At 33.4% G+C, this 18878-nt stretch overlaps 1 protein-coding gene and 1 pseudogene across 3 annotated transcripts in view; one reads left to right on the top strand and one right to left on the bottom strand.

Annotated features, from left to right (window-relative positions):
- LOC113065406 (terminal uridylyltransferase 4-like) overlaps positions 1-10787 on the bottom strand; it is a 29215-nt gene extending 18428 nt beyond the window's left edge. For all 3 annotated transcript variants that reach the window (XR_003279018.1, XM_026236620.1, XM_026236621.1), the window contains exons 1-10: positions 10567-10787; positions 8380-8831; positions 7551-7687; positions 6505-6621; positions 3477-3654; positions 3288-3376; positions 3146-3197; positions 1859-1928; positions 1612-1738; positions 1405-1524 (exon numbers count right to left, since the gene is read on the bottom strand). Coding sequence is in view for 2 of the 3 variants with exons in the window: in XM_026236620.1 (XP_026092405.1) it covers positions 1405-1524; positions 1612-1738; positions 1859-1928; positions 3146-3197; positions 3288-3376; positions 3477-3654; positions 6505-6621; positions 7551-7687; positions 8380-8773 (1284 nt within the window). In the remaining variant the exon portion in view is untranslated. The remainder of the gene's footprint in view (positions 1-1404; positions 1525-1611; positions 1739-1858; positions 1929-3145; positions 3198-3287; positions 3377-3476; positions 3655-6504; positions 6622-7550; positions 7688-8379; positions 8832-10566) is intronic.
- Positions 10788-11606: 819 nt separating this feature from the next.
- Positions 11607-14394, top strand: LOC113065276 (glutathione peroxidase 7-like; annotated as a pseudogene).
- Positions 14395-18878: the final 4484 nt, after the last annotated feature.

The raw sequence follows: 18878 nt of genomic DNA, 5'->3' as shown, positions 1-18878 counted from the left end.
CTTGTTTAAATCAAATTATGAAAAAATAAAAAAAAATCAGTAAATAATTATTATTTAAATAAATTTAATTAACTTGTACTGTGAAAATAATTAAATTAGATAATACATTTAACAGCACAGTCCTATAGTCAACGAAAAAAAAGGTTTCCAAGTAATATTTAAAAATAAAATTGCAATATTTTACTCGTCAACTAAATCATGAATGCAAATGCTTGTTGACAAAGGGTTTTAATGAGTAGCAAATATCCAGGTGAAAGCTACATACAAGTCGAATGTGCATCTCATGTGTGAATATGCTGTTGCCATAATAACATAATACAACACATACTAGGGCTGCACGATATTGGGAAAAAATTACATTGCGATATTTTATTTTTCTGCGATATATATTGCGATATGAAATCTAATCTAATTTTTTCTTACAAACAAAAATGGGGTGAGCAGATTTACATTCTCATTTTAAATGATTTAAACATCGACACCATCGCGTCAATTGATTAATATGTGCGAGGGAGAGAGAGCAAGACAGCGCTCGTGTTGTTTGAAGCGCTCTCTCTATCTCTCTTTCCCGCGCTCTCGCTCGCGCGCTCCCTATCTCTCTCGCTCTCGCGCGCTCTCTCTGTCTCTCTCTCGCGCGCTTTCTATCTCTTTCTCTCTCCCGCGCTTTCTCTATCTCTCCCGCGCTCTCGCTCACACGCTCTCTCTATCTCTCTCTCGCTCTCTCTATCTCTCCCGCGCTCTCTCTATCTCTCCCGCGCTCTCGCTCACGCGCTCTCTCTATCTCTCTCTCGCTCTCTCTATCTCTCTCTCGCGTGCTCTCTATATCTCTCTCTCTCTCTCTCCCACTCTCTCTATCTCTCTTGCGCGCTCTCTCTTGCGCGCTCTCTCTATCTCTCTTTCGTGCGCTCTCTCTATCTCTCTCTCGCACTCTCTCTCTCCATCTCTCTCGTGCGCGCTCTCTCTCACTCACTCACTCACTCACTCACACTCTCTCTCTCTCCCGCACTCTCGCTCTCTTTCGCGCTCTCTTTCTCGCGCACTCCCTCTCTCTCTCTCTCTCTCTCTCTCTCGCGCGCGCTCTCTCTCTCTCTCTCTCTCTCTCGCGCTCACTTTCTCTCTCTCGCTCTCCGCGAATCACATTCGTCAAGGGCCGGGGAGCAGCTGGCCCTTACAATTAATGAATAACGATCAACTACGACAGCCTACATCACACATCCTGCGATGTGACTATCGTGGATTCGTACACCACAATATCGATGCTTAAACGACACATCGTGCAGCCCTAACACATACTATTCTGAACTATCTCTGGAATAGAAAACAGCTAATTTTTAATGTTAATATATTGATTATATGCTATTTAGGAACTATGCATTCAGGGTTCACTAGAACATGAGTTGATACCCAGTGTCCTAGATAAACGGGCAGGATGGGCTCGGCTCTCTGTTGCAGGAAGAATATGACCATCAGAGACAACGAGTAGGACGGGATTCCTCCCTCCGTCTGACAGTCGATGTGGCACAGCTACAGATAAACACAATCTCGTTAGACTTCACTGACAAACAGTTAATGTAAAGTCTGGAGAACATGATGGCGCCGAGTCATACGTACGTTGGCCCAGTGACGAAAGGCCAGAACCAAAGGCACGAGCCTTGGCTCCAGTCTGGCCAGAGCTGCAAGGTGATTGGTGGTGAGGCACGCGACATCATTTCCTGCACTCACTTTGCACATTAACCCACTGTAGAGAAATCAAACAACTCTTATCAGCTATGATGGCTATTGCTGATGTCTTCAGATGTTTATTCTCTGTGTGCAATGACTATTTATAGAAGCGTTTTACTGCCAACGTTAAACTGACCTGGCCACATCTCTGCAGAAAACAACGGGGACTTTGGCATGAAAATCTGACTCCACCTCAGCAAACTCCACTGAAAACAGAAGTGAAACTTCAGTTAATCTTAGCCCTCGAAACTGTAGCATATTTATATATTACAAACCTTCTGATCTTAAGTCTTAAATCACTCAAATTAGTATTGTAGACTTATATAAGCAAAAATATTAGCAAATAAAACTTTACGTTTACACATTTTTGTTTTAAATGAGTTGGACTCGTAGTAACTGTTTTTCTATATTTATATTTAGTAATATTTTACATTTCAGTTATTTTCCCCATTTTTTATGTAAAAGTTATATGTAAATATTTTATATACCAATTAATAATAGGTCAAATGTATACTATTTGTAAAAAAAAATTATATTTATTAATTGTAAAAAAAAAAAGAAAAAAATCCCATTCAGATTTATTTTTAAGTTACATACACATTTATAATATAAAAATATTTTATACAATATATATATATATATATTTTTTTTTAACAAATGTTCTACTATGTTTTATATATTTAGTAATTGGACATTTTTGTTATTTTTCCCTTTCAGATTTACTTGTGATGCTTTTAAGTTACATACACATTTATAAAATAAAAACATTTTAAAATTAAGTCTAATTAATTAAAATCACGAAACATACTATTTTACATCAATTTAATAAAAGTTTAAGAAAAATTAAGTTTAAAGCCCTATGAAATGTTTTATTTTTTCTCACCATATATATATATATTTTTTTATTGTTACCAAATTTTCTTTCAGCATTTATAATTATTTGAAGGCATAACACAACTTTTTTTTTTCCTTAAGAGAAGCCTAATGATTTTTTCCCCTTAAAAAATTCTGTGTGTATTCACATTTTTATTGTTATAAAATCACGGCATGAAACATTAATTTTATTTATCTTTTAATTACTGAAAATGAAGCACTATTTTTTTTAAACTTTCTTTGTCAGCTGCATTTAAATCCGGGTCTCAAGTTTCTCGCTCTGTTCAGCGTTCAGCATTACGTGTCTAGACAAACAGCACGTGCTGTCAGTGATTTCAACCACTAGAGGCCGCTCTCATACTGTATAATGAAAACAGACCCTTCTCAGCCGCTCCAGCAACGGGCGCAACCCGGAAAACTATCGGCATGGATCTTTGCCGATAACCGATTGTTCCAGCAATCAACTATCGGTGCCGATTAATCGGCAAAACCGATACATCGGTCAACCTCTAGTTATAATGGTTTGTGGATGAATTAAAGCGAAACCTACTGCTGTTCTTGAGGATCTCCAGCACCTGGATCAGCACATCAGGCTGAGTCATCTGCACAACACAAACGAGTTAATAACAACACAGTCAAAAGCACTGACACATATCCACAGAAGCAGCTCGTGAACGTTTGCTCAGACTCACAGAGGAGGGATAAGAGACGTCGATGTTGACGTCACTCGTTTTGAAGGCGAAGCGGGTGAGACAGGAGCCGTACAGACGGAGAGAGCAAGCTAAGAAAGGACGAGTGAAGAATTTATACATTCAGAGGACTGGAAGAGATTGTTTCATTTTCACTTAAGTTTAGTGCAAGCTTTTAGCTAAGCAGTGTACCTGTGAGTTGTTTGCGTATAATCCCCTCCATCCGGAGCACCACGGCTTGCCTTAGCGCGAAGTCTTCCTCTGAGATGCCATGCACTTCTGCCGCTTCCAGCACGGCCGAGTCTAGCGCCCTCAACTGGGCCGGAGAGGGAGCTGGCAGCGATCGCAACTCGTTCTCCTCCTGCTTGTCCTGCAAACGTACAAAAACAAGAGGATAAACAACACAAATGAGTCAAATCCGATACAAAAGATCCTATATTTAGCTAGAGCATCTTTCCTGAGAGGGTTTTAGCATGCTAACAGTGACATGCAGTAGGGCTGTTAAAATTAAAAAAATCTAATTTCAAATATTAGACTTAATATTAGACTTGCGTCTCGCACAAAAGATCCACGTTTAGAAAGCCATGTAAAATTTAAGTTCAACTTTTTAAAAACATCTCAAGACGTGGGTTTTTGTTCCCCATCCCACTGCATCTCATGTTTTAAATGTAAAAAATTATTCTGCATGACTGTCTTTCCACCTTTGTATTAAACTATGCATGCATACATGACGCCGTTTTGTTTATAGTTTTTTAAGCCACTTAATTTTTATTGGTTTATTAATATTATTTTAAATATGTTTTTTTTTCCACAGTCATGTTTTCTTATGCTTTGAATAAACGTGCATTAGTAATATTTTGCTTGATGCGCCCTCTTGTGGCCGCTTTTCTTCACTCTAACTGAAATTATGCATTTTAAATTTGAATATAATTAGACTTTTGATATTTAAGTACAAAATTCGAATGAAGTTTTTCAGCTATTTTGACAGCCCTAACATGCAGCATTCGTTAGCAAACCTGGGCTGTGCAATACTGAAGAAAAATGCAATATGCGATTCCTTGTTAAAAATTGCGATATTTTATATGTCATACGATATTGCTTAAAGTGTGTAAAATCAATTTCAATTATATTTTAAAATATGTATAAATAAAACTATTTTTCACATTGTTTCTTGGAAAATAACTACTATAACTTCTGAAAGTGACCAGCAATTACATAACAGAAATAAAAGTCACAAAACAGAAAGTTACTTTAACATCAGTGACTCAAAAGTTCAAACATGATAAAAGGCAAGTAAACAATTAATAAAAAAGAAGAAAAAAGAAATACACCGTTTACAAGCATAGATTAAATAGATTTGAGCGTGCTTCAGGTGTGAAACAAGACGGCAAGCCGAGACGACAAAGAGCTGTTTTCTGCAACTTGTTGCAAATAACTCTTTTTGATGTCAAGCAATTCTCTGCTATATGCGTCCAACTAAAACTTTTGCAATGTTTTGATTTAAGTAGCCTATTATTAAAATTGAGATATCACATGCCCTTGCGATATGCATATTGCAATATTTATTTTTGCAATATTATGATAATTTCGATATATCGTGCAGCCCTACCTGATAACATAACTTATATAATTTCCAATATTTTGGTGGGAAGAAAATTACAGCATTTCAGCGGTTTGATTAAGTTAACCAACTTAAACCATAAAAAAGTCATTACTTGAAATAAAATAAAACATAACATAAAACAAAATAAACTACCAATGTTACCAAAACAACATTTCTTTAACTTGTTCATCAGGTTTAACTTGATGTACTAAATAAATATGACTAAACTGAAATAAAATATGTTTATAAAAACTATATAAACATAAAAAAGAAGGAAATAAAAATCGAGAAAGGCAAAAATAAAACTAAATTACTAATCCTTCAACAAAAATTTAAACGAAATGAGAAAACATCAAAATTTAAAAGAAAATATTAATAAAAACTGCAATAGTATCTCCAAATACTAAAATAACATTGGTTGTCTGAATGTAATGACTGAGACACTTTCACAACTAAAAAAGGTTTGGGTTTACAAAATCAAACACTAACTAATAAAGATTATATATTTTATCTATTTAAATGCATGTCATGTGACCGTTAATCAACAGCAGAGAACATGCAAATGTATCAATAAATGACTGAAATATTAACTTAAACTATCAGAGGACACTTTATGTAGATATCGGCTGACATAAAAGTTTGTCAGCAGAAACTAGCACAGAAAAACCTACAGTACAGACCAAGAGTTTGGAAACATTACTATTTTTTAATGTTCTTCTGCTCATCAAGCCTGCATTTATTTTATCAAAAATACAGATTTTTTTTTTATATTGTGATATATTATTACAATTTAAAATAATTGTTTTTAAATGTATTATACATTAAATTATCTTTTATTTCTGTGATGCAAAGCTGCATTTTTAGGATTATTATCACATGATCCTTTAGAAATCATTCTGATATGATGATTCATTATCAAAGTTGGAAACAGTTCTGCTGCTTAATATTTTTTCAGAACATGTGATACTTTTTTAGGATACTTTGATGAATAAAAAAAAACTAAAAGAAGCTATGTTTTTAAAATATAAATATTTTGTAATAACAATATACACTACTGGTCAGTAACTTGGAGTCAGTAATTTTTTTTCTTTCTTTTTTTAAAATAAAATCAATACTTTTATTCAGCAAGGATGTGTTCAATTGATAAAAAAGTGATAGTAAAGAAAATATATTATTAGAATTTTTATTTTTATTTTGAATAAATGCAGTTCTTTTTATCCTTTTATTGATCAAATATATTAGACAGCAGAACTGTTTCCAACACTCATAATAAATCAGAATATTAGAATGATTTCTAAATGATCATGTGATCGACTGATGTTACATGTGACACTGAAGACTGGAGGAATGATGCTGAAAATTCAGCTTTGCATCACAGGAATAAATTATTTTTTTAAGTATATTCAAATAGAAAACTATTATTTTAAGTTGTAATAATATTTCACAATATTACTGTATTTTTCTGTATTTTTGATCAAATAAATGCAGGCTTGATGAGCAGAAGAAACTTCTTTCAAAAACATTAAAAATAGTAATGTTTCCAAACTTTTGGTCTGTACTGTATGCTAAAAAGTCAGTGTGGATTTTATAAAAAGCAGCACAGAAAGCAGTCCTCACCATGATGTTCTTCTTGTGACGTTTCTCTTTAATGTGCTTGTGAGCACCCTGGATGTTCTCCACGTGGACTGAACACAGTTTGCATAGATACTGGAAATTCGGGTACTCTGGTGACGGCTGTGGAGATACACAACGACAGAGAAAGCAATCACTAGTGTTGTGTTTGATAGATCGATAGCTAAGCATTTGTGTTCAATTAGACAGCGAAAGTTAAAGCACATATGAACTAAAGAGACTCATATTTGTTTGGCACAAAATTAATCCTAAACACAGCATTAAAAAAAATAATAATTTAAAAAAATAAATAAAATAAAAATATATTAAAATTAACATATCAAATACAAACAAATAAATAACAATAAATAATGCCATAAAAAACACAAATAAATCCTGAGATAAAAAATTAAAATATATAAACCACATATAAATAAATAAAAACACAAATAAATGAATAAATAAAACTTACAAAAATAAAACCATAGATAGATAAATTAACAAATAATAAAACCACAATTAAATCAATTAAAACATCAATAAAATCATAGATAAAAGCATGCACAATTAAAACTGTATACAAAAAAATAAATATACCTGTAAATAAAACCATAAATAGGTTAATAAAAATAAAACACCACAAATACAATCATACTTAAATATTTATTTACTGTTGTAGAAATTAAATTTTTTTTTTAACGTGAAAGTTTCCAGGGTCATTTGTTAATGACAGGAGTTAAAATGTACAATATATTTTTTAATAATAATAATAATAAAACCATAGATAAAAGCATTTTTAAATAAGAAATACATACTTTTTTAACGTGACAGTTACCCGCTTCATTACAATTCACAGCAATTATTAAGTTATTCTGTCAAACTAGGCTCATTTTAACTCTTGCTACACCTTTAAAACACTAAAGTATCCATGACCTCTACATAACAAAACCTGATAGGGTTAAACTAGTCAAAATGATCTTCAGTGGTAATCAACATTAACAAACAAGTTAAACCGTACTAGATCCTGATCATGAGTTGAGGAGGTGTCTTACCTTCATCAGCCGGTGGATGTAGTCCCTCTGAAGTCTCTCCTCTGCTTGTTTGAGTCCCAGCTGCTGGTCAGAGGTCAGGTCTCCAAGCTCCACATCCTCTGCTGTGACCTCACCTCTCTGTAAGCCCGCCTCCACACCTGAGATTTAAAGAAACAGACACCAATTACATGACCAATCAGATAACCACACAAAAAGACTCAAATATCTTATATACATGGACCACAAAACCAGTATTAAGTGTACGTTTTATTTATTTATACATCATCCGAAAGCTGAATAAATAAGCTTTCCATTGATGACTGGACAATATTTGACCGAGATACAACTATTTGAGTATCTGGAATCTGAGTGTGCAAAAAAAAAATGTAATACTGAGAAAATCGGCTAAATTCTTAGCAATGCATATTACTAATCAAAAAGTTTTGATATATTTACGGCAGGAAGTTTACAAAATATCTCCATGGAACATGATCTTTACATTATATCCTAATGATTTTTGGCATTAAAATTTTGACCCATACATTTTTCTTTTGCTACTGCTAAAAATATACCTCAGCGACTTCAGACTGGTTTTGTGGTCCAGGGTCACATGTGTGCATATACTAATATATATACACAAATACAATTATGCAGGTCGTATATTAAAGGGTATATTTCACCCTTTATTCATCTCTGAAGGTCTTCACAAAGCTAAGCCGAGTTTCTTCTTTTGTTCTCATTGCTTAAGGCTATCAGGGTATTGGCAAACACTGATCATTGTTTAAGGCTAGTTGCTCTGTATGCTAGGCATGCTATATAAGAATAATGGATACAAATATGATTTTTTCACCAGGTGTCTTGTCTTTAGCAGTGATGGTGTTGTTGTGTGTAGAGATCTCTTCTGTTGTGTTAGTCAGCGGCGCTGCTCCTCCATCCTTGATCGGTCCACTGTTTCGAGCCGGGGTTTTGTTCTCCTGGTTTTGCTGACGGCTTTCACTCGGCTGGGGCTTCCCTTTCCCTCTCTCGCCAGAGTTAGTTCTGCCCGTTAGTCTGCGGGCTTTGCCCTTCCCCGGCTGCTGAGGGCTGCCGGTGCGGGTCCTGAAAGCGCTGGGGCTGCCCTGGATCTCCTCTTTCACCCTGGGGATGGCATCCTTGCTTCGGCTTGGGACTTTGGAGGACGGCATCTTTCCGCCGCTTGAGCGGGACGCGTTGACCACCTTCATGGGGCTCTTGGGGTCCTCCATGCCACTGCTCTCTGGACGAGACAGAAGAAAAGCCCTAAGGGCTCTGGATTGAAGGTTTCTGGAATGGAAACACGACAGAATCAGATTTTGGGGATGCAAAATATTTGTGCATGTAAAGTTGGAGAAATCAGCAAGAAATTGGCAATATTGGGAAGTGAATACTAGCTAGACTGGGGATGCACAATATTATCGGACTGATATCGGAATCGGATGATAATGGTTTTAAATTTAAATATTGTCCGATATGAAAAATTATGCCAATATGTCTTGCCGATTTTGCGCGGTTGGCATACTTCTAATTAAATTAAAAGTAAAATAGTGTTTTTGATAAAAAAAAAAAAAGCAGTACTTGATGTCATAAAAATGAATGTGTTTTGATTTAAAGATCAGAATCTATAAAATAAGCACAAACATGATCCTTTTATATAATGGTCATACTGATTTATTCATTAATTCGTAATACTTTTTTTTTAAGCAAATCATGAGCTCTAAAAGATTAATCGATGGATATATGGTTTATTTATAGTTATTTTCAAATCTTCAATGTACTTTTTTATTTTTATTTTATTTAATTCTAACAAAAAGGTTCTTGTTAAAAACTAATAAAAAAGCATGCATATACACATATAAAGGTAATTGCGACTTTTTCTCTCACAGTTCTGGACGTTTCTTATTGCATTCACTATATTTATTCAGTGTAAAAACATTTTTTTTAACTTATTTTTTAAATAAACAACATCGTCTTAAATTGTTATAAATACTCAATTATAATTATTACTATTAAATATGCATTTTGTATCTAAACAAATAGTTAAAAGTAGCAAGGTGTTATTATTACAGTTAGTGTATGTACTCAGTGTTAATATGCATATTAAAACCACATCAATAAAATAACATTCAATAACAAAAAAATCTAAATCAAAATGCTAAATTATTATAAAAACAAAAATATTTATAGCTAAATAAAAAACATTATACACAACATACATACTTATAAAATATTATAATTCTGACTTTTTATTGCAATTGCAAGTTTACATCTTGAAATTCTGACTTTTCCAAGTTTCAGACATAACCTCTGAATTGCGAGCATTGTGCTACTGACAGTATATACACTGCGTACTATATATATATATATATATATATATATATATATATATATATATATATATATATACACACACATATATTTATTATATATACACTGGATATTTTAGTAAAAGCAGTAAAGTCAGATGACATAATGCATACAATATTAAAATTATTACAGAATAATTGCAATCATCATTAATAAATGGTTCCCTGCTTAATTCTTAAGAATCAAAAACATATACCTCAGTAAATCAATTCAATAACTACACATTAAATGTGTAACACATAATAACTACAAGCTTATTAAATTAAGGAATTACATATCACATTTAAAAAGAATTACAGAGTAAAATCTGAAAGCAAAACTAATGCACAAATATTCAAGTTTAATGACCTGTAGGCCAGAACAAACACAAAACTAGTCACACATTAGAGTAAATGTCATTGCTTCCTCCTGATTTTCTACTTCCACTGTAAAAGGTAATTGCATGTAACCTTGCAATGATCAAACACTAATGGATCATCATCTGCATACTTGCATGCTGAACACTTTTGCATGCAACTAATAAACAGCTAGAGCTGTGCTTTATTCACCAAACTATAATTTTGTAGCAATCCCCTCAAACTTTGGTCAATGTGTTTACACTTGGCTCGTGCTCGCGGACCTTCTCCTCACCTGTGTATTCACAGCTCGCGCTTACCTAGATTACTAACGTGCAGCAGATCAACAGCACATGCTGAGAGCGATCACGCGGAGCGGCGACGAGTCGCGTTAAACGCCATGAATCCCGGCGCTGATGATGATGTTGTTGTTGTTGTTGTTGTTGTTGTTGTTGTTTTCGGCCCTGCTCGAGACGCTGAGCGGACGCGCCATGTTACCTCTGCTCGCGCGCTGGATTGTGGGCCGCGTCAGTGCTGCGACGCGACGCTTCCGCGCGTCATAACTACGTTGACGGCTACAGTCGGCGCGATACGGTCCGAGCAACAGAAATACTAAATCACAACAAAAAAAGAAAAGAAAAAAAAAAAAGAATACTCTCGTCACATCTATTGTGTATCAACATAATTATTAACAATAATAACAACTATTAACAATAATTAATCAATTCATCTGTTCCAAAACTAAATAGCACTATTTTAGATATTAAATGTAGTAAAGTCTAGATAAATATAAATAACTAGAGGGATCCAATGAATTGAAGGATTTTACCATGTGTTTTCGTATAAAAATATATTAAGTAGGCTGTAGTTAACATTCATCAGGTTAAAACGCATAATTTCCGTGTTTTGCTAACAGCAGCATGTAGATCGATGTTTGTTTATTTAGTTAATATTACGAATTATTTTGTAGCTACACTGCTTCAAATAGGTTAATAAATAATTAACTTAGTATTAGTATTATTGCATTCAATGTCTGCATTCAGTGTTAAAATGCATATAAAAAAAACACATCTATAAAATAAATAACAGTAAAAAATGCTAAGGTATTATACAAAAGAGATTAGCCCTATAGCTCAATAAATAGCTGTTAATAAGAATAATTATTATAATTATAAATATCTGCATTTAGTATTAAAATAAATAGCTGCTAATAATAATAATAATTATAATTATAAACATCTGCATTAAGTATTAAAATGAATAGCCTATTAAAAATATATAAACTAAATAACGTAATATTAATTTATGAATTTAATTAAAATATTTTTTCCAAAGATCTTATTAAAACAACAGTTATGGTATGATAGTATGTAAAATATTAGAATTTTGTGATCGCTTTTTTTCATAGAGTATCTGAAAACATGCATGTAACTAACGTGCATGCAAGAACAACCGTTAACACTAATGTTGCATTACTGTTTGTTTTTCTCATGCATGCTTTCAGTGTTTCCCTTAATAATCTAGCAGCAAGCTGGAGTTGTGCTTCATTCATTCATTCATTCTGTGTCTACGTGGCAGTAAATCTGAGCTCCTGCTGTGGATGTCAGCGGCAAGGGAACACTTCGGAATAACTTTCATTAATGTTAACATGTATTGTTGCATAATACGTCTGAGATAAGTACTGCACATGATTCCAAATAATTGATTTTGAACTGCTGATAAGTCCAGCATTGTTTTTGTTAACTTTACAAACAGTATAATTTATTTTTAAGTTTTACGTGCTGTAAGAGCATTATGGAATAATAAAAAGTTTTAATAAAAACGTAATTTATTTATGCAAAAATATTTGAATGTATGGTTACATGTATATGCACAACTCATTTTGAGTCACTAGGTGTCGATGTTGAATAACTCTGAAATGCTGTTCTTAAATCCTCTAAACAATCAACAACACTTTATTATATTATATTATATTATATTATATTATATTATATTATATTATATTATATTATATTATATTATATTATATTATATTATATATACTGAAGAAAAGTACATTCTGAATCTGAGCAAATATTTTAGTTCAAATACTACTTTCACTGATGTTGGTGTAATCAAATGGTTAATTCAGTCATATCAGCCATAAGGAATAGTTTGTAAAAAATGTAAATTTTCATAAAATGTACTCACCCTCAGGCCATACAAGATGATTTTGTTTCTTCATCAGAACAGAGTTGTGGAAATATAGTATTACGCCACTTGTTCACCAATGGACGCTCTGCAGTGAATGGGTGCCGTCAGAATGAGAGTCCAAACAGCTGATAAAACATCACAATACTCCACACCACTCCAGTCCATCAGTTAGCATCTATGAAGTTAAAATCTGTGTTTGTTAGAAACAAATACATCATTTTAGACATCACTTCTATCTAAAATATGAGTCCGTGATCCATAATAACGATTCCTCCAGTGAACAGTCCATCACCTGCTGTTCTTCTGCCATCAAAATCCACCCACATATATTTGTTTAGAACGGTTTCGCTTGTAAACTGTGCTTGATCTGTGCAGATTTCACTTTTCACCGTAATGATGGATTTGTTTCTTACAAACACACAGCTTTTCTCTTCACAAGATGTTAACTGATGGACTGGAGTGCTGTGGATTACTGTGATGTTTTTATCAGCTGTTTGGACTCTCATTCTGACGGCACCCATTCACTGCAGAGCATCCATTGCTGAGCAAGTGATGTAATATTTTTCTAGAGACGAGGTGTTCTTCAATCTGTATCAGAAGAGCTGATGTTCTAGTTCAAGGGTTGGTCAGGACAGGAATCATGTGTAGTTTACATTCATGGAAACATCTCATCTACACAAGGACACGTGTACATTTAATTATCATTGAGAAGACTTAAAGAAAGTGGAGAGGTAAAATAAAGACTCAAGGGCAGGAATAGAAAGTCTCATTAATGACGTCACGGTGGCTCTTCACTCATCCAGTGACTCAGAGCTGCTGTAGATTGGTTTTAATGGCTTCCTTTGGCTTTTAGACCATCATTGGTCTTCATTGTCACATGGATTCAAAAGCTTCACACACTTTTACAAACACAGACCCTGTGCGATTATGATCATAAACCTTAAATCTGATTCAAGGACAGCTAATATAAATAGAAGCAGAAATACACTGGAGAACTGATAATCATGATAATGCGTAAGATGTTTTCTACTGTATTTGTAGGTGTCTCTGGTGGTGAATGTGGCCAGTGAGTGTGGTTACACTGAGGAGCACTACAAAGACCTCCAAAAAGACTTCGGTCCGTATCACTTCAAGTCTTCCCCTGCAACCAGTTCGGCCAGCAAGAGCCCGGCAGCGATAAAGAGATGGACAGCTTTGTGTGGCGAGTCTACGGGGTTTCTCTTCCCATCTTCAGCAACATCGCTGTGGAATAGGGGCCAATAATGCTTACAAATATAAATGCAACAGGTTTGTAGATCGCGAGGCCGCAGCTAAAGAAAATATGCTCTTATAAAGTTCTCTGAACATTCCGTTTTTTAAATCCTTTTAAAAGGTTTTTTTTTTTTCCTTATGCAAAAGTTAGAAAGAACATTACATTAACATTCCGAATAACATTCCATTAACATTCTAAATAACATTCCATTTGATAATTTTTGCGTGGGAGTGTCACTTTTGAATATTTTCTAAATTATGTTTAAATAATGTTTTGAGAATAACTGCAGTGGAATCAAAAAGTATTTAAACACTTAAATGACTCTTCAAAATGTCTGGATGTAGTTGCATTAAATATGAAAATATCAAATCAAGTGCACACGAACGGTTCATATGCAATGTTCCTTTCTTTTGTCATGTAAGAGACAAAAGTGCTTGAGGAGGCACTTCATTTTCACACAAGATCACGGTTTAATAGCTTATTAATTTGACATGCTGTGCTCTCATCTAAAAGCTGGTAAAACTCTCTTCTAATTTCAGAGGCGTCTCGGAAAGAGCCGCCCTGGAATTTCTGGAAGTACCTCATCGACACTGATGGCAAAGTTGTTGACGCGTGGGGTCCTGAAGTCTCCGTCACAGAAATCCACCCACGGATAGCGGATATGGTTCGGAAGCTGATCATTAAGAGGAAAGAGGAGCTTTAGTCCTTTGAATCTTCTTCAGCTCTGAGAACTGTAGACACTCAGATCTCAGAAACAGATCACGTTGAAGAAACACCTGCTAATTTAGGCCTATTCAAAGTGTGAAGTGTGAGTTTACACTTGAAATGATCTCATATACGCTCTCATCCTCCTCTTTCCACGTTCATATAGAGAACACTTCATGCTTATACTTAATGAGAGTGTATGAGACTTTGTCTGAAAGAGCAATACAAAATAATGAAATATGAGCAATATGATGAACTGATTCTGGAGTACAAATATTTATTTTTATACTCCTATTATCTTTTTTTTTTTCTGTGGTGTGTCTGAAATCTATTTTGACCCTCCATTTTATTTTTGTTTATTCACTGAATATAGTTTTTTTTATTATATTATTTTAAAATGAGGTTTAAATATTAAAAATTATTAATAATAATTGATCAATTTTCAAAAAAAGTGTATTAAAATTGTAATTGTTGTTAAAAGTAGTGCTTAAATATTAAGCTTTTTTTTTTAAATAATGTATCTTTATATTTATCTCAAGAAAATATGAGTAGTGGTTCTTGCCCATGTAAAACTAAAATGATCATTAAATTTAATGTTTAAATATTAATGATTAATAATAAAATATATCTTAATATTTCTCTGACTAAAGCGTGAGTGGTGGAGCTTGTCCATGTAAAAATCAAATTATTATTTTAAATTATTATTTGAATATTAATAATAAATAATAAGAAACTAATATATCTCAATATTTTTTGAAGAAATGTGAGTAGTGGCCATGTAAAACTAAAATTAATTATGTAAAAAAATGATTTTTGAAATATAACAATTTAGTAATAATAATAATTCTGAAGAAAAATATGAAAGCCTGACTTGATGATACTTTCCAAGCAGCTCTTTTTAACATTTAAATATTACCTTTTGTTTATTTGAATCATATCAATGAAAGGAAAATTTTTTATTAAGTAAAAAGCGTGCACATTTCAAATCCATAAAAACATTTTTTTTTCATATTTTATACAAAAAGGCTGCAACTTAAAAATGACCATGCATGGCCTTCATACATTTTTATTATATATATATATATATATATATATAATATATATATTATATATATTATTTGTTTATTTTTTTGCATAGGTTTGGAGTGCAGAACTTCTTTAAAAATGCCTACACTCATTCATGCATCCTCTAAACTAAGTGCTCAGCCTGATATTGCAGCCAGTTTCAGTTTCATATTTCATTAGGGTTATTTACTGTGTAAATAAGTGTTTAGACACCAAATAAAGAAGAGCAAATTAACTTTTTTATATATTAAAATATAGGTTGGAACATTGCTTAATATGCAGATACCATTTTTGCTTACAATTTTTACTGTTCATCTCAGTCACTTAGGTGCATTTCTCAAATCAGAAATGAAATTCTCAAAACTACTTGTTCAACCTCCACATCATCTACTCAATTGTGCACATCATAAAACCAGTTTCTCATTCTTTTGAACAAGTTGCGATTGCTTTGGGTCATTCATGCAATTGATTACGTGCATTTATCTGTTGCTTCCTACATTATTGGTTGCTAATGTCATGTTGCTCATAAAGAATGAAGTTGTGAGATGGTTCACTTGACTCCAATTCCACATTGCATTACGAGGGAAGATATTCTTTGTGATGTATGAGAATCTGTGGGCAGAGGTACAGTGCAATTCCTCATACAGTGCTGCACGCAAAAGCAAAGTTCTTTCTAAGTATTGTTTCCTGTGTTTGATTTTATAATTTTGTATTTTTGCCCTTATTTCTTTTCTGTATCACAATGGTGGTGCAAGTGTTTTTTTGTTTGTATATTTTATTTTATTTTTTTGTCAGACCACTAGAAAAATGAGATGAAAGATTATGAGTAAGTTACAGGCTTTTGCAGGTAATCCATTGTGTGGTGCTGTATGTACGATTTGTTTTGAGAAATGCATGTACCGCTTTGCAAATATTATGGATGATTCGAAAAATGCTCCAAAGAAAAACTGTAATTTACAACATTTAATAGCATCTAAATAAAGAAACTTGAGATGATTCATTTTAAACATAGGTAATAAAGTTCCTTTGAGATAATTGGCTCTTGTTAGTTCAAGAACAATCAGAGTTACCTGATTCAAAAGCCAGATTCATATTAAAGGTTTGATGCAATAGAAAATAATGAAAATCAAGGCCATGTTGTGCTGTGCTTTCTTTAGGCTGAGCTAAACACTTCTTATAGGGCTGCACACAGAATAATATTTCATACTTATTACTGTAATAGGTTATTATGGACAGGTAATGACTGAAAAGTAGGTTGACCAATAGCATGCAGGCATTGTACACAATCAACCAATCGTTGTGTGCGAGAAGGCGGGATCTACAGAGAACGGACCTCAAAGCGATAAAGTATGAGTCAGTTCTGGATGTTGTGGTTTCATCAGATTCCTTTATTTCAAAAGATCAAGGACAAGTGATTTCACATACGTGATTCCTTAAATACAGAAAACATCTCCTTGGATGATGCGGCTTAAGAATTAATGCATAATCATAATTGTGACATTTTAATTTTTTTTTTCTAATGCCTGCAGGTTATCTCAAAAGACTGTAGTCTATTTTTTTTTATCAAATTATTTTCTTTCTTCCAGAACTTTAGAACAGGTTTTCATGACCTCTTCCGTAGGTTATGTGACCCTCTGAAGTACATTAATTTGAAAATCCATTATATTTGACCCAAAAAGGTTTTTCAAGGTCAAACTATCAGCCGTGTTGATCATAACCCTATCCATAATATTGCTTTCTCCAGTGATAAACTCATCTTATTTGAATCAGGAGAGACATATGCACTTTACAAGCCAAAATAGTTTTTAATAAGTGGGTGTTGGGACTCTCATTCTGACGGCACCCATTCACTGCAAAGCATCCTAACATGTAATAAAAACTAACATGTAATACTAAATTTCTCCAGATCTTTTCCCATGAAGAAACAAAATCATCTTGGATGGTCCGAGGATGAGTACAGTTTTTGTTGTACAGAAGTTTTCACTTTTAGGTTAACATTCCTTTGACACACACACACACACACACACACATGTATTCTTTCAGGCACGTTCAACACAAGACACAAACCCACACAATAGGTTTATGAACAGCGAAGCAGAGGATGATGGAATATCTGATAAGTTATCACTCTGATTATTAGACATAACAAAACCGTGTAAAGGTTAAAACACTCTTCAATATTCAGAATGAAGCAGGAATTGAAATGTTCCTGATCAGCAAACATGACGTGGCTGCTGTCTTGTTATTCAAACTCACTATTCAAGACCTTTCTGATTCACCAAGTGAATGTCAATTAGCTCAGACTTTTATTTACAAAATAAATAAATAAATAAATAAATATTTCAGCTACTGGCACACCACTTATTACATTAGAGATCAGATTTAGCTTTTATTTTTTTTGTTTTTTCAGTTTTCATTGTACTTTTATTTTTAATAATTGTATGTACTTTTATCATTTTAATTTAGCTTTTGTTTTGTTTTTATTTATTTGCAGTTAGTAATTTGAAGATTTTCATTTTATGAATTATTTCTAATAAAAAAAAATGTTTTATGGCTAAAACTCTTTTCAAAAGTTCTTCTTAGAAAAGCTACAAGTATATATTGAATATATCCTGTTCATGTTCGCATCATGTGTTGAGCTCAAAGGTTCATCTCATGAATCTTCATTTGAAAGCATATACTGTATAAACAGAGGACAACACAAGAGTTACACATTCTGAAAATTGACTTATTTTCATCTTTGTGCCCATATTTCTTTTTCCTTTTCTATATCACAATGGCATTGTAAATGTTTTTTTTTTTTTGGGCCACTAGTAAAAGTGTAACTGGGAATTCTATTTAGTCTCTTTAAATCAATATCCCACATACAGTAATGTGTAAATGTGCACTTTTGAAATGAATATATGGCACACAAAAGCATATGGCATACTGTTCAATACAGTAGTTTTACACCAGAGCATCTCTCCACACTGTTGTACTGACAACATGACTAAGTGATTTGACTGTCTTATCTGTAAACTACGACACAAGGACTTGCCATTCTGTATCTGAATGGAAATTATGCTTTTAAATGTGCTATGACCATCAGAATAGCTCTGTTCTAACGAAATGCCAGTAATAATGACAGTCTGAGCATTTGACGTGTACTGCCAGCAGAGACAGTCAGAGATCAATTAAAATCAATATGAACGAACTGTACAGTAAATTAAATGCCAGGGGTGACTCACCTGTGAAGTGGCTTTTATTAAAGAACTCCAGAACTGACTCAAATGATTCTCGAACCCGCTCCGAACTCTCGAACTGACTCAAATGATTCGCGATCCCCGAACTGACTCAAATGATTCGCGAACCCGCTCCAAACTCTCGAACTGACTCAAATGATCCGCGAACCCGCTCCAAACTCTCGAACTGACTCAA

This window comes from Carassius auratus, chromosome 48 (genome assembly GCF_003368295.1).
Source record: "Carassius auratus strain Wakin chromosome 48, ASM336829v1, whole genome shotgun sequence".
NCBI classification, from domain to species: domain Eukaryota; kingdom Metazoa; phylum Chordata; class Actinopteri; order Cypriniformes; family Cyprinidae; genus Carassius; species Carassius auratus.
This window is presented reverse-complemented; position numbering and strand designations above follow the sequence as displayed.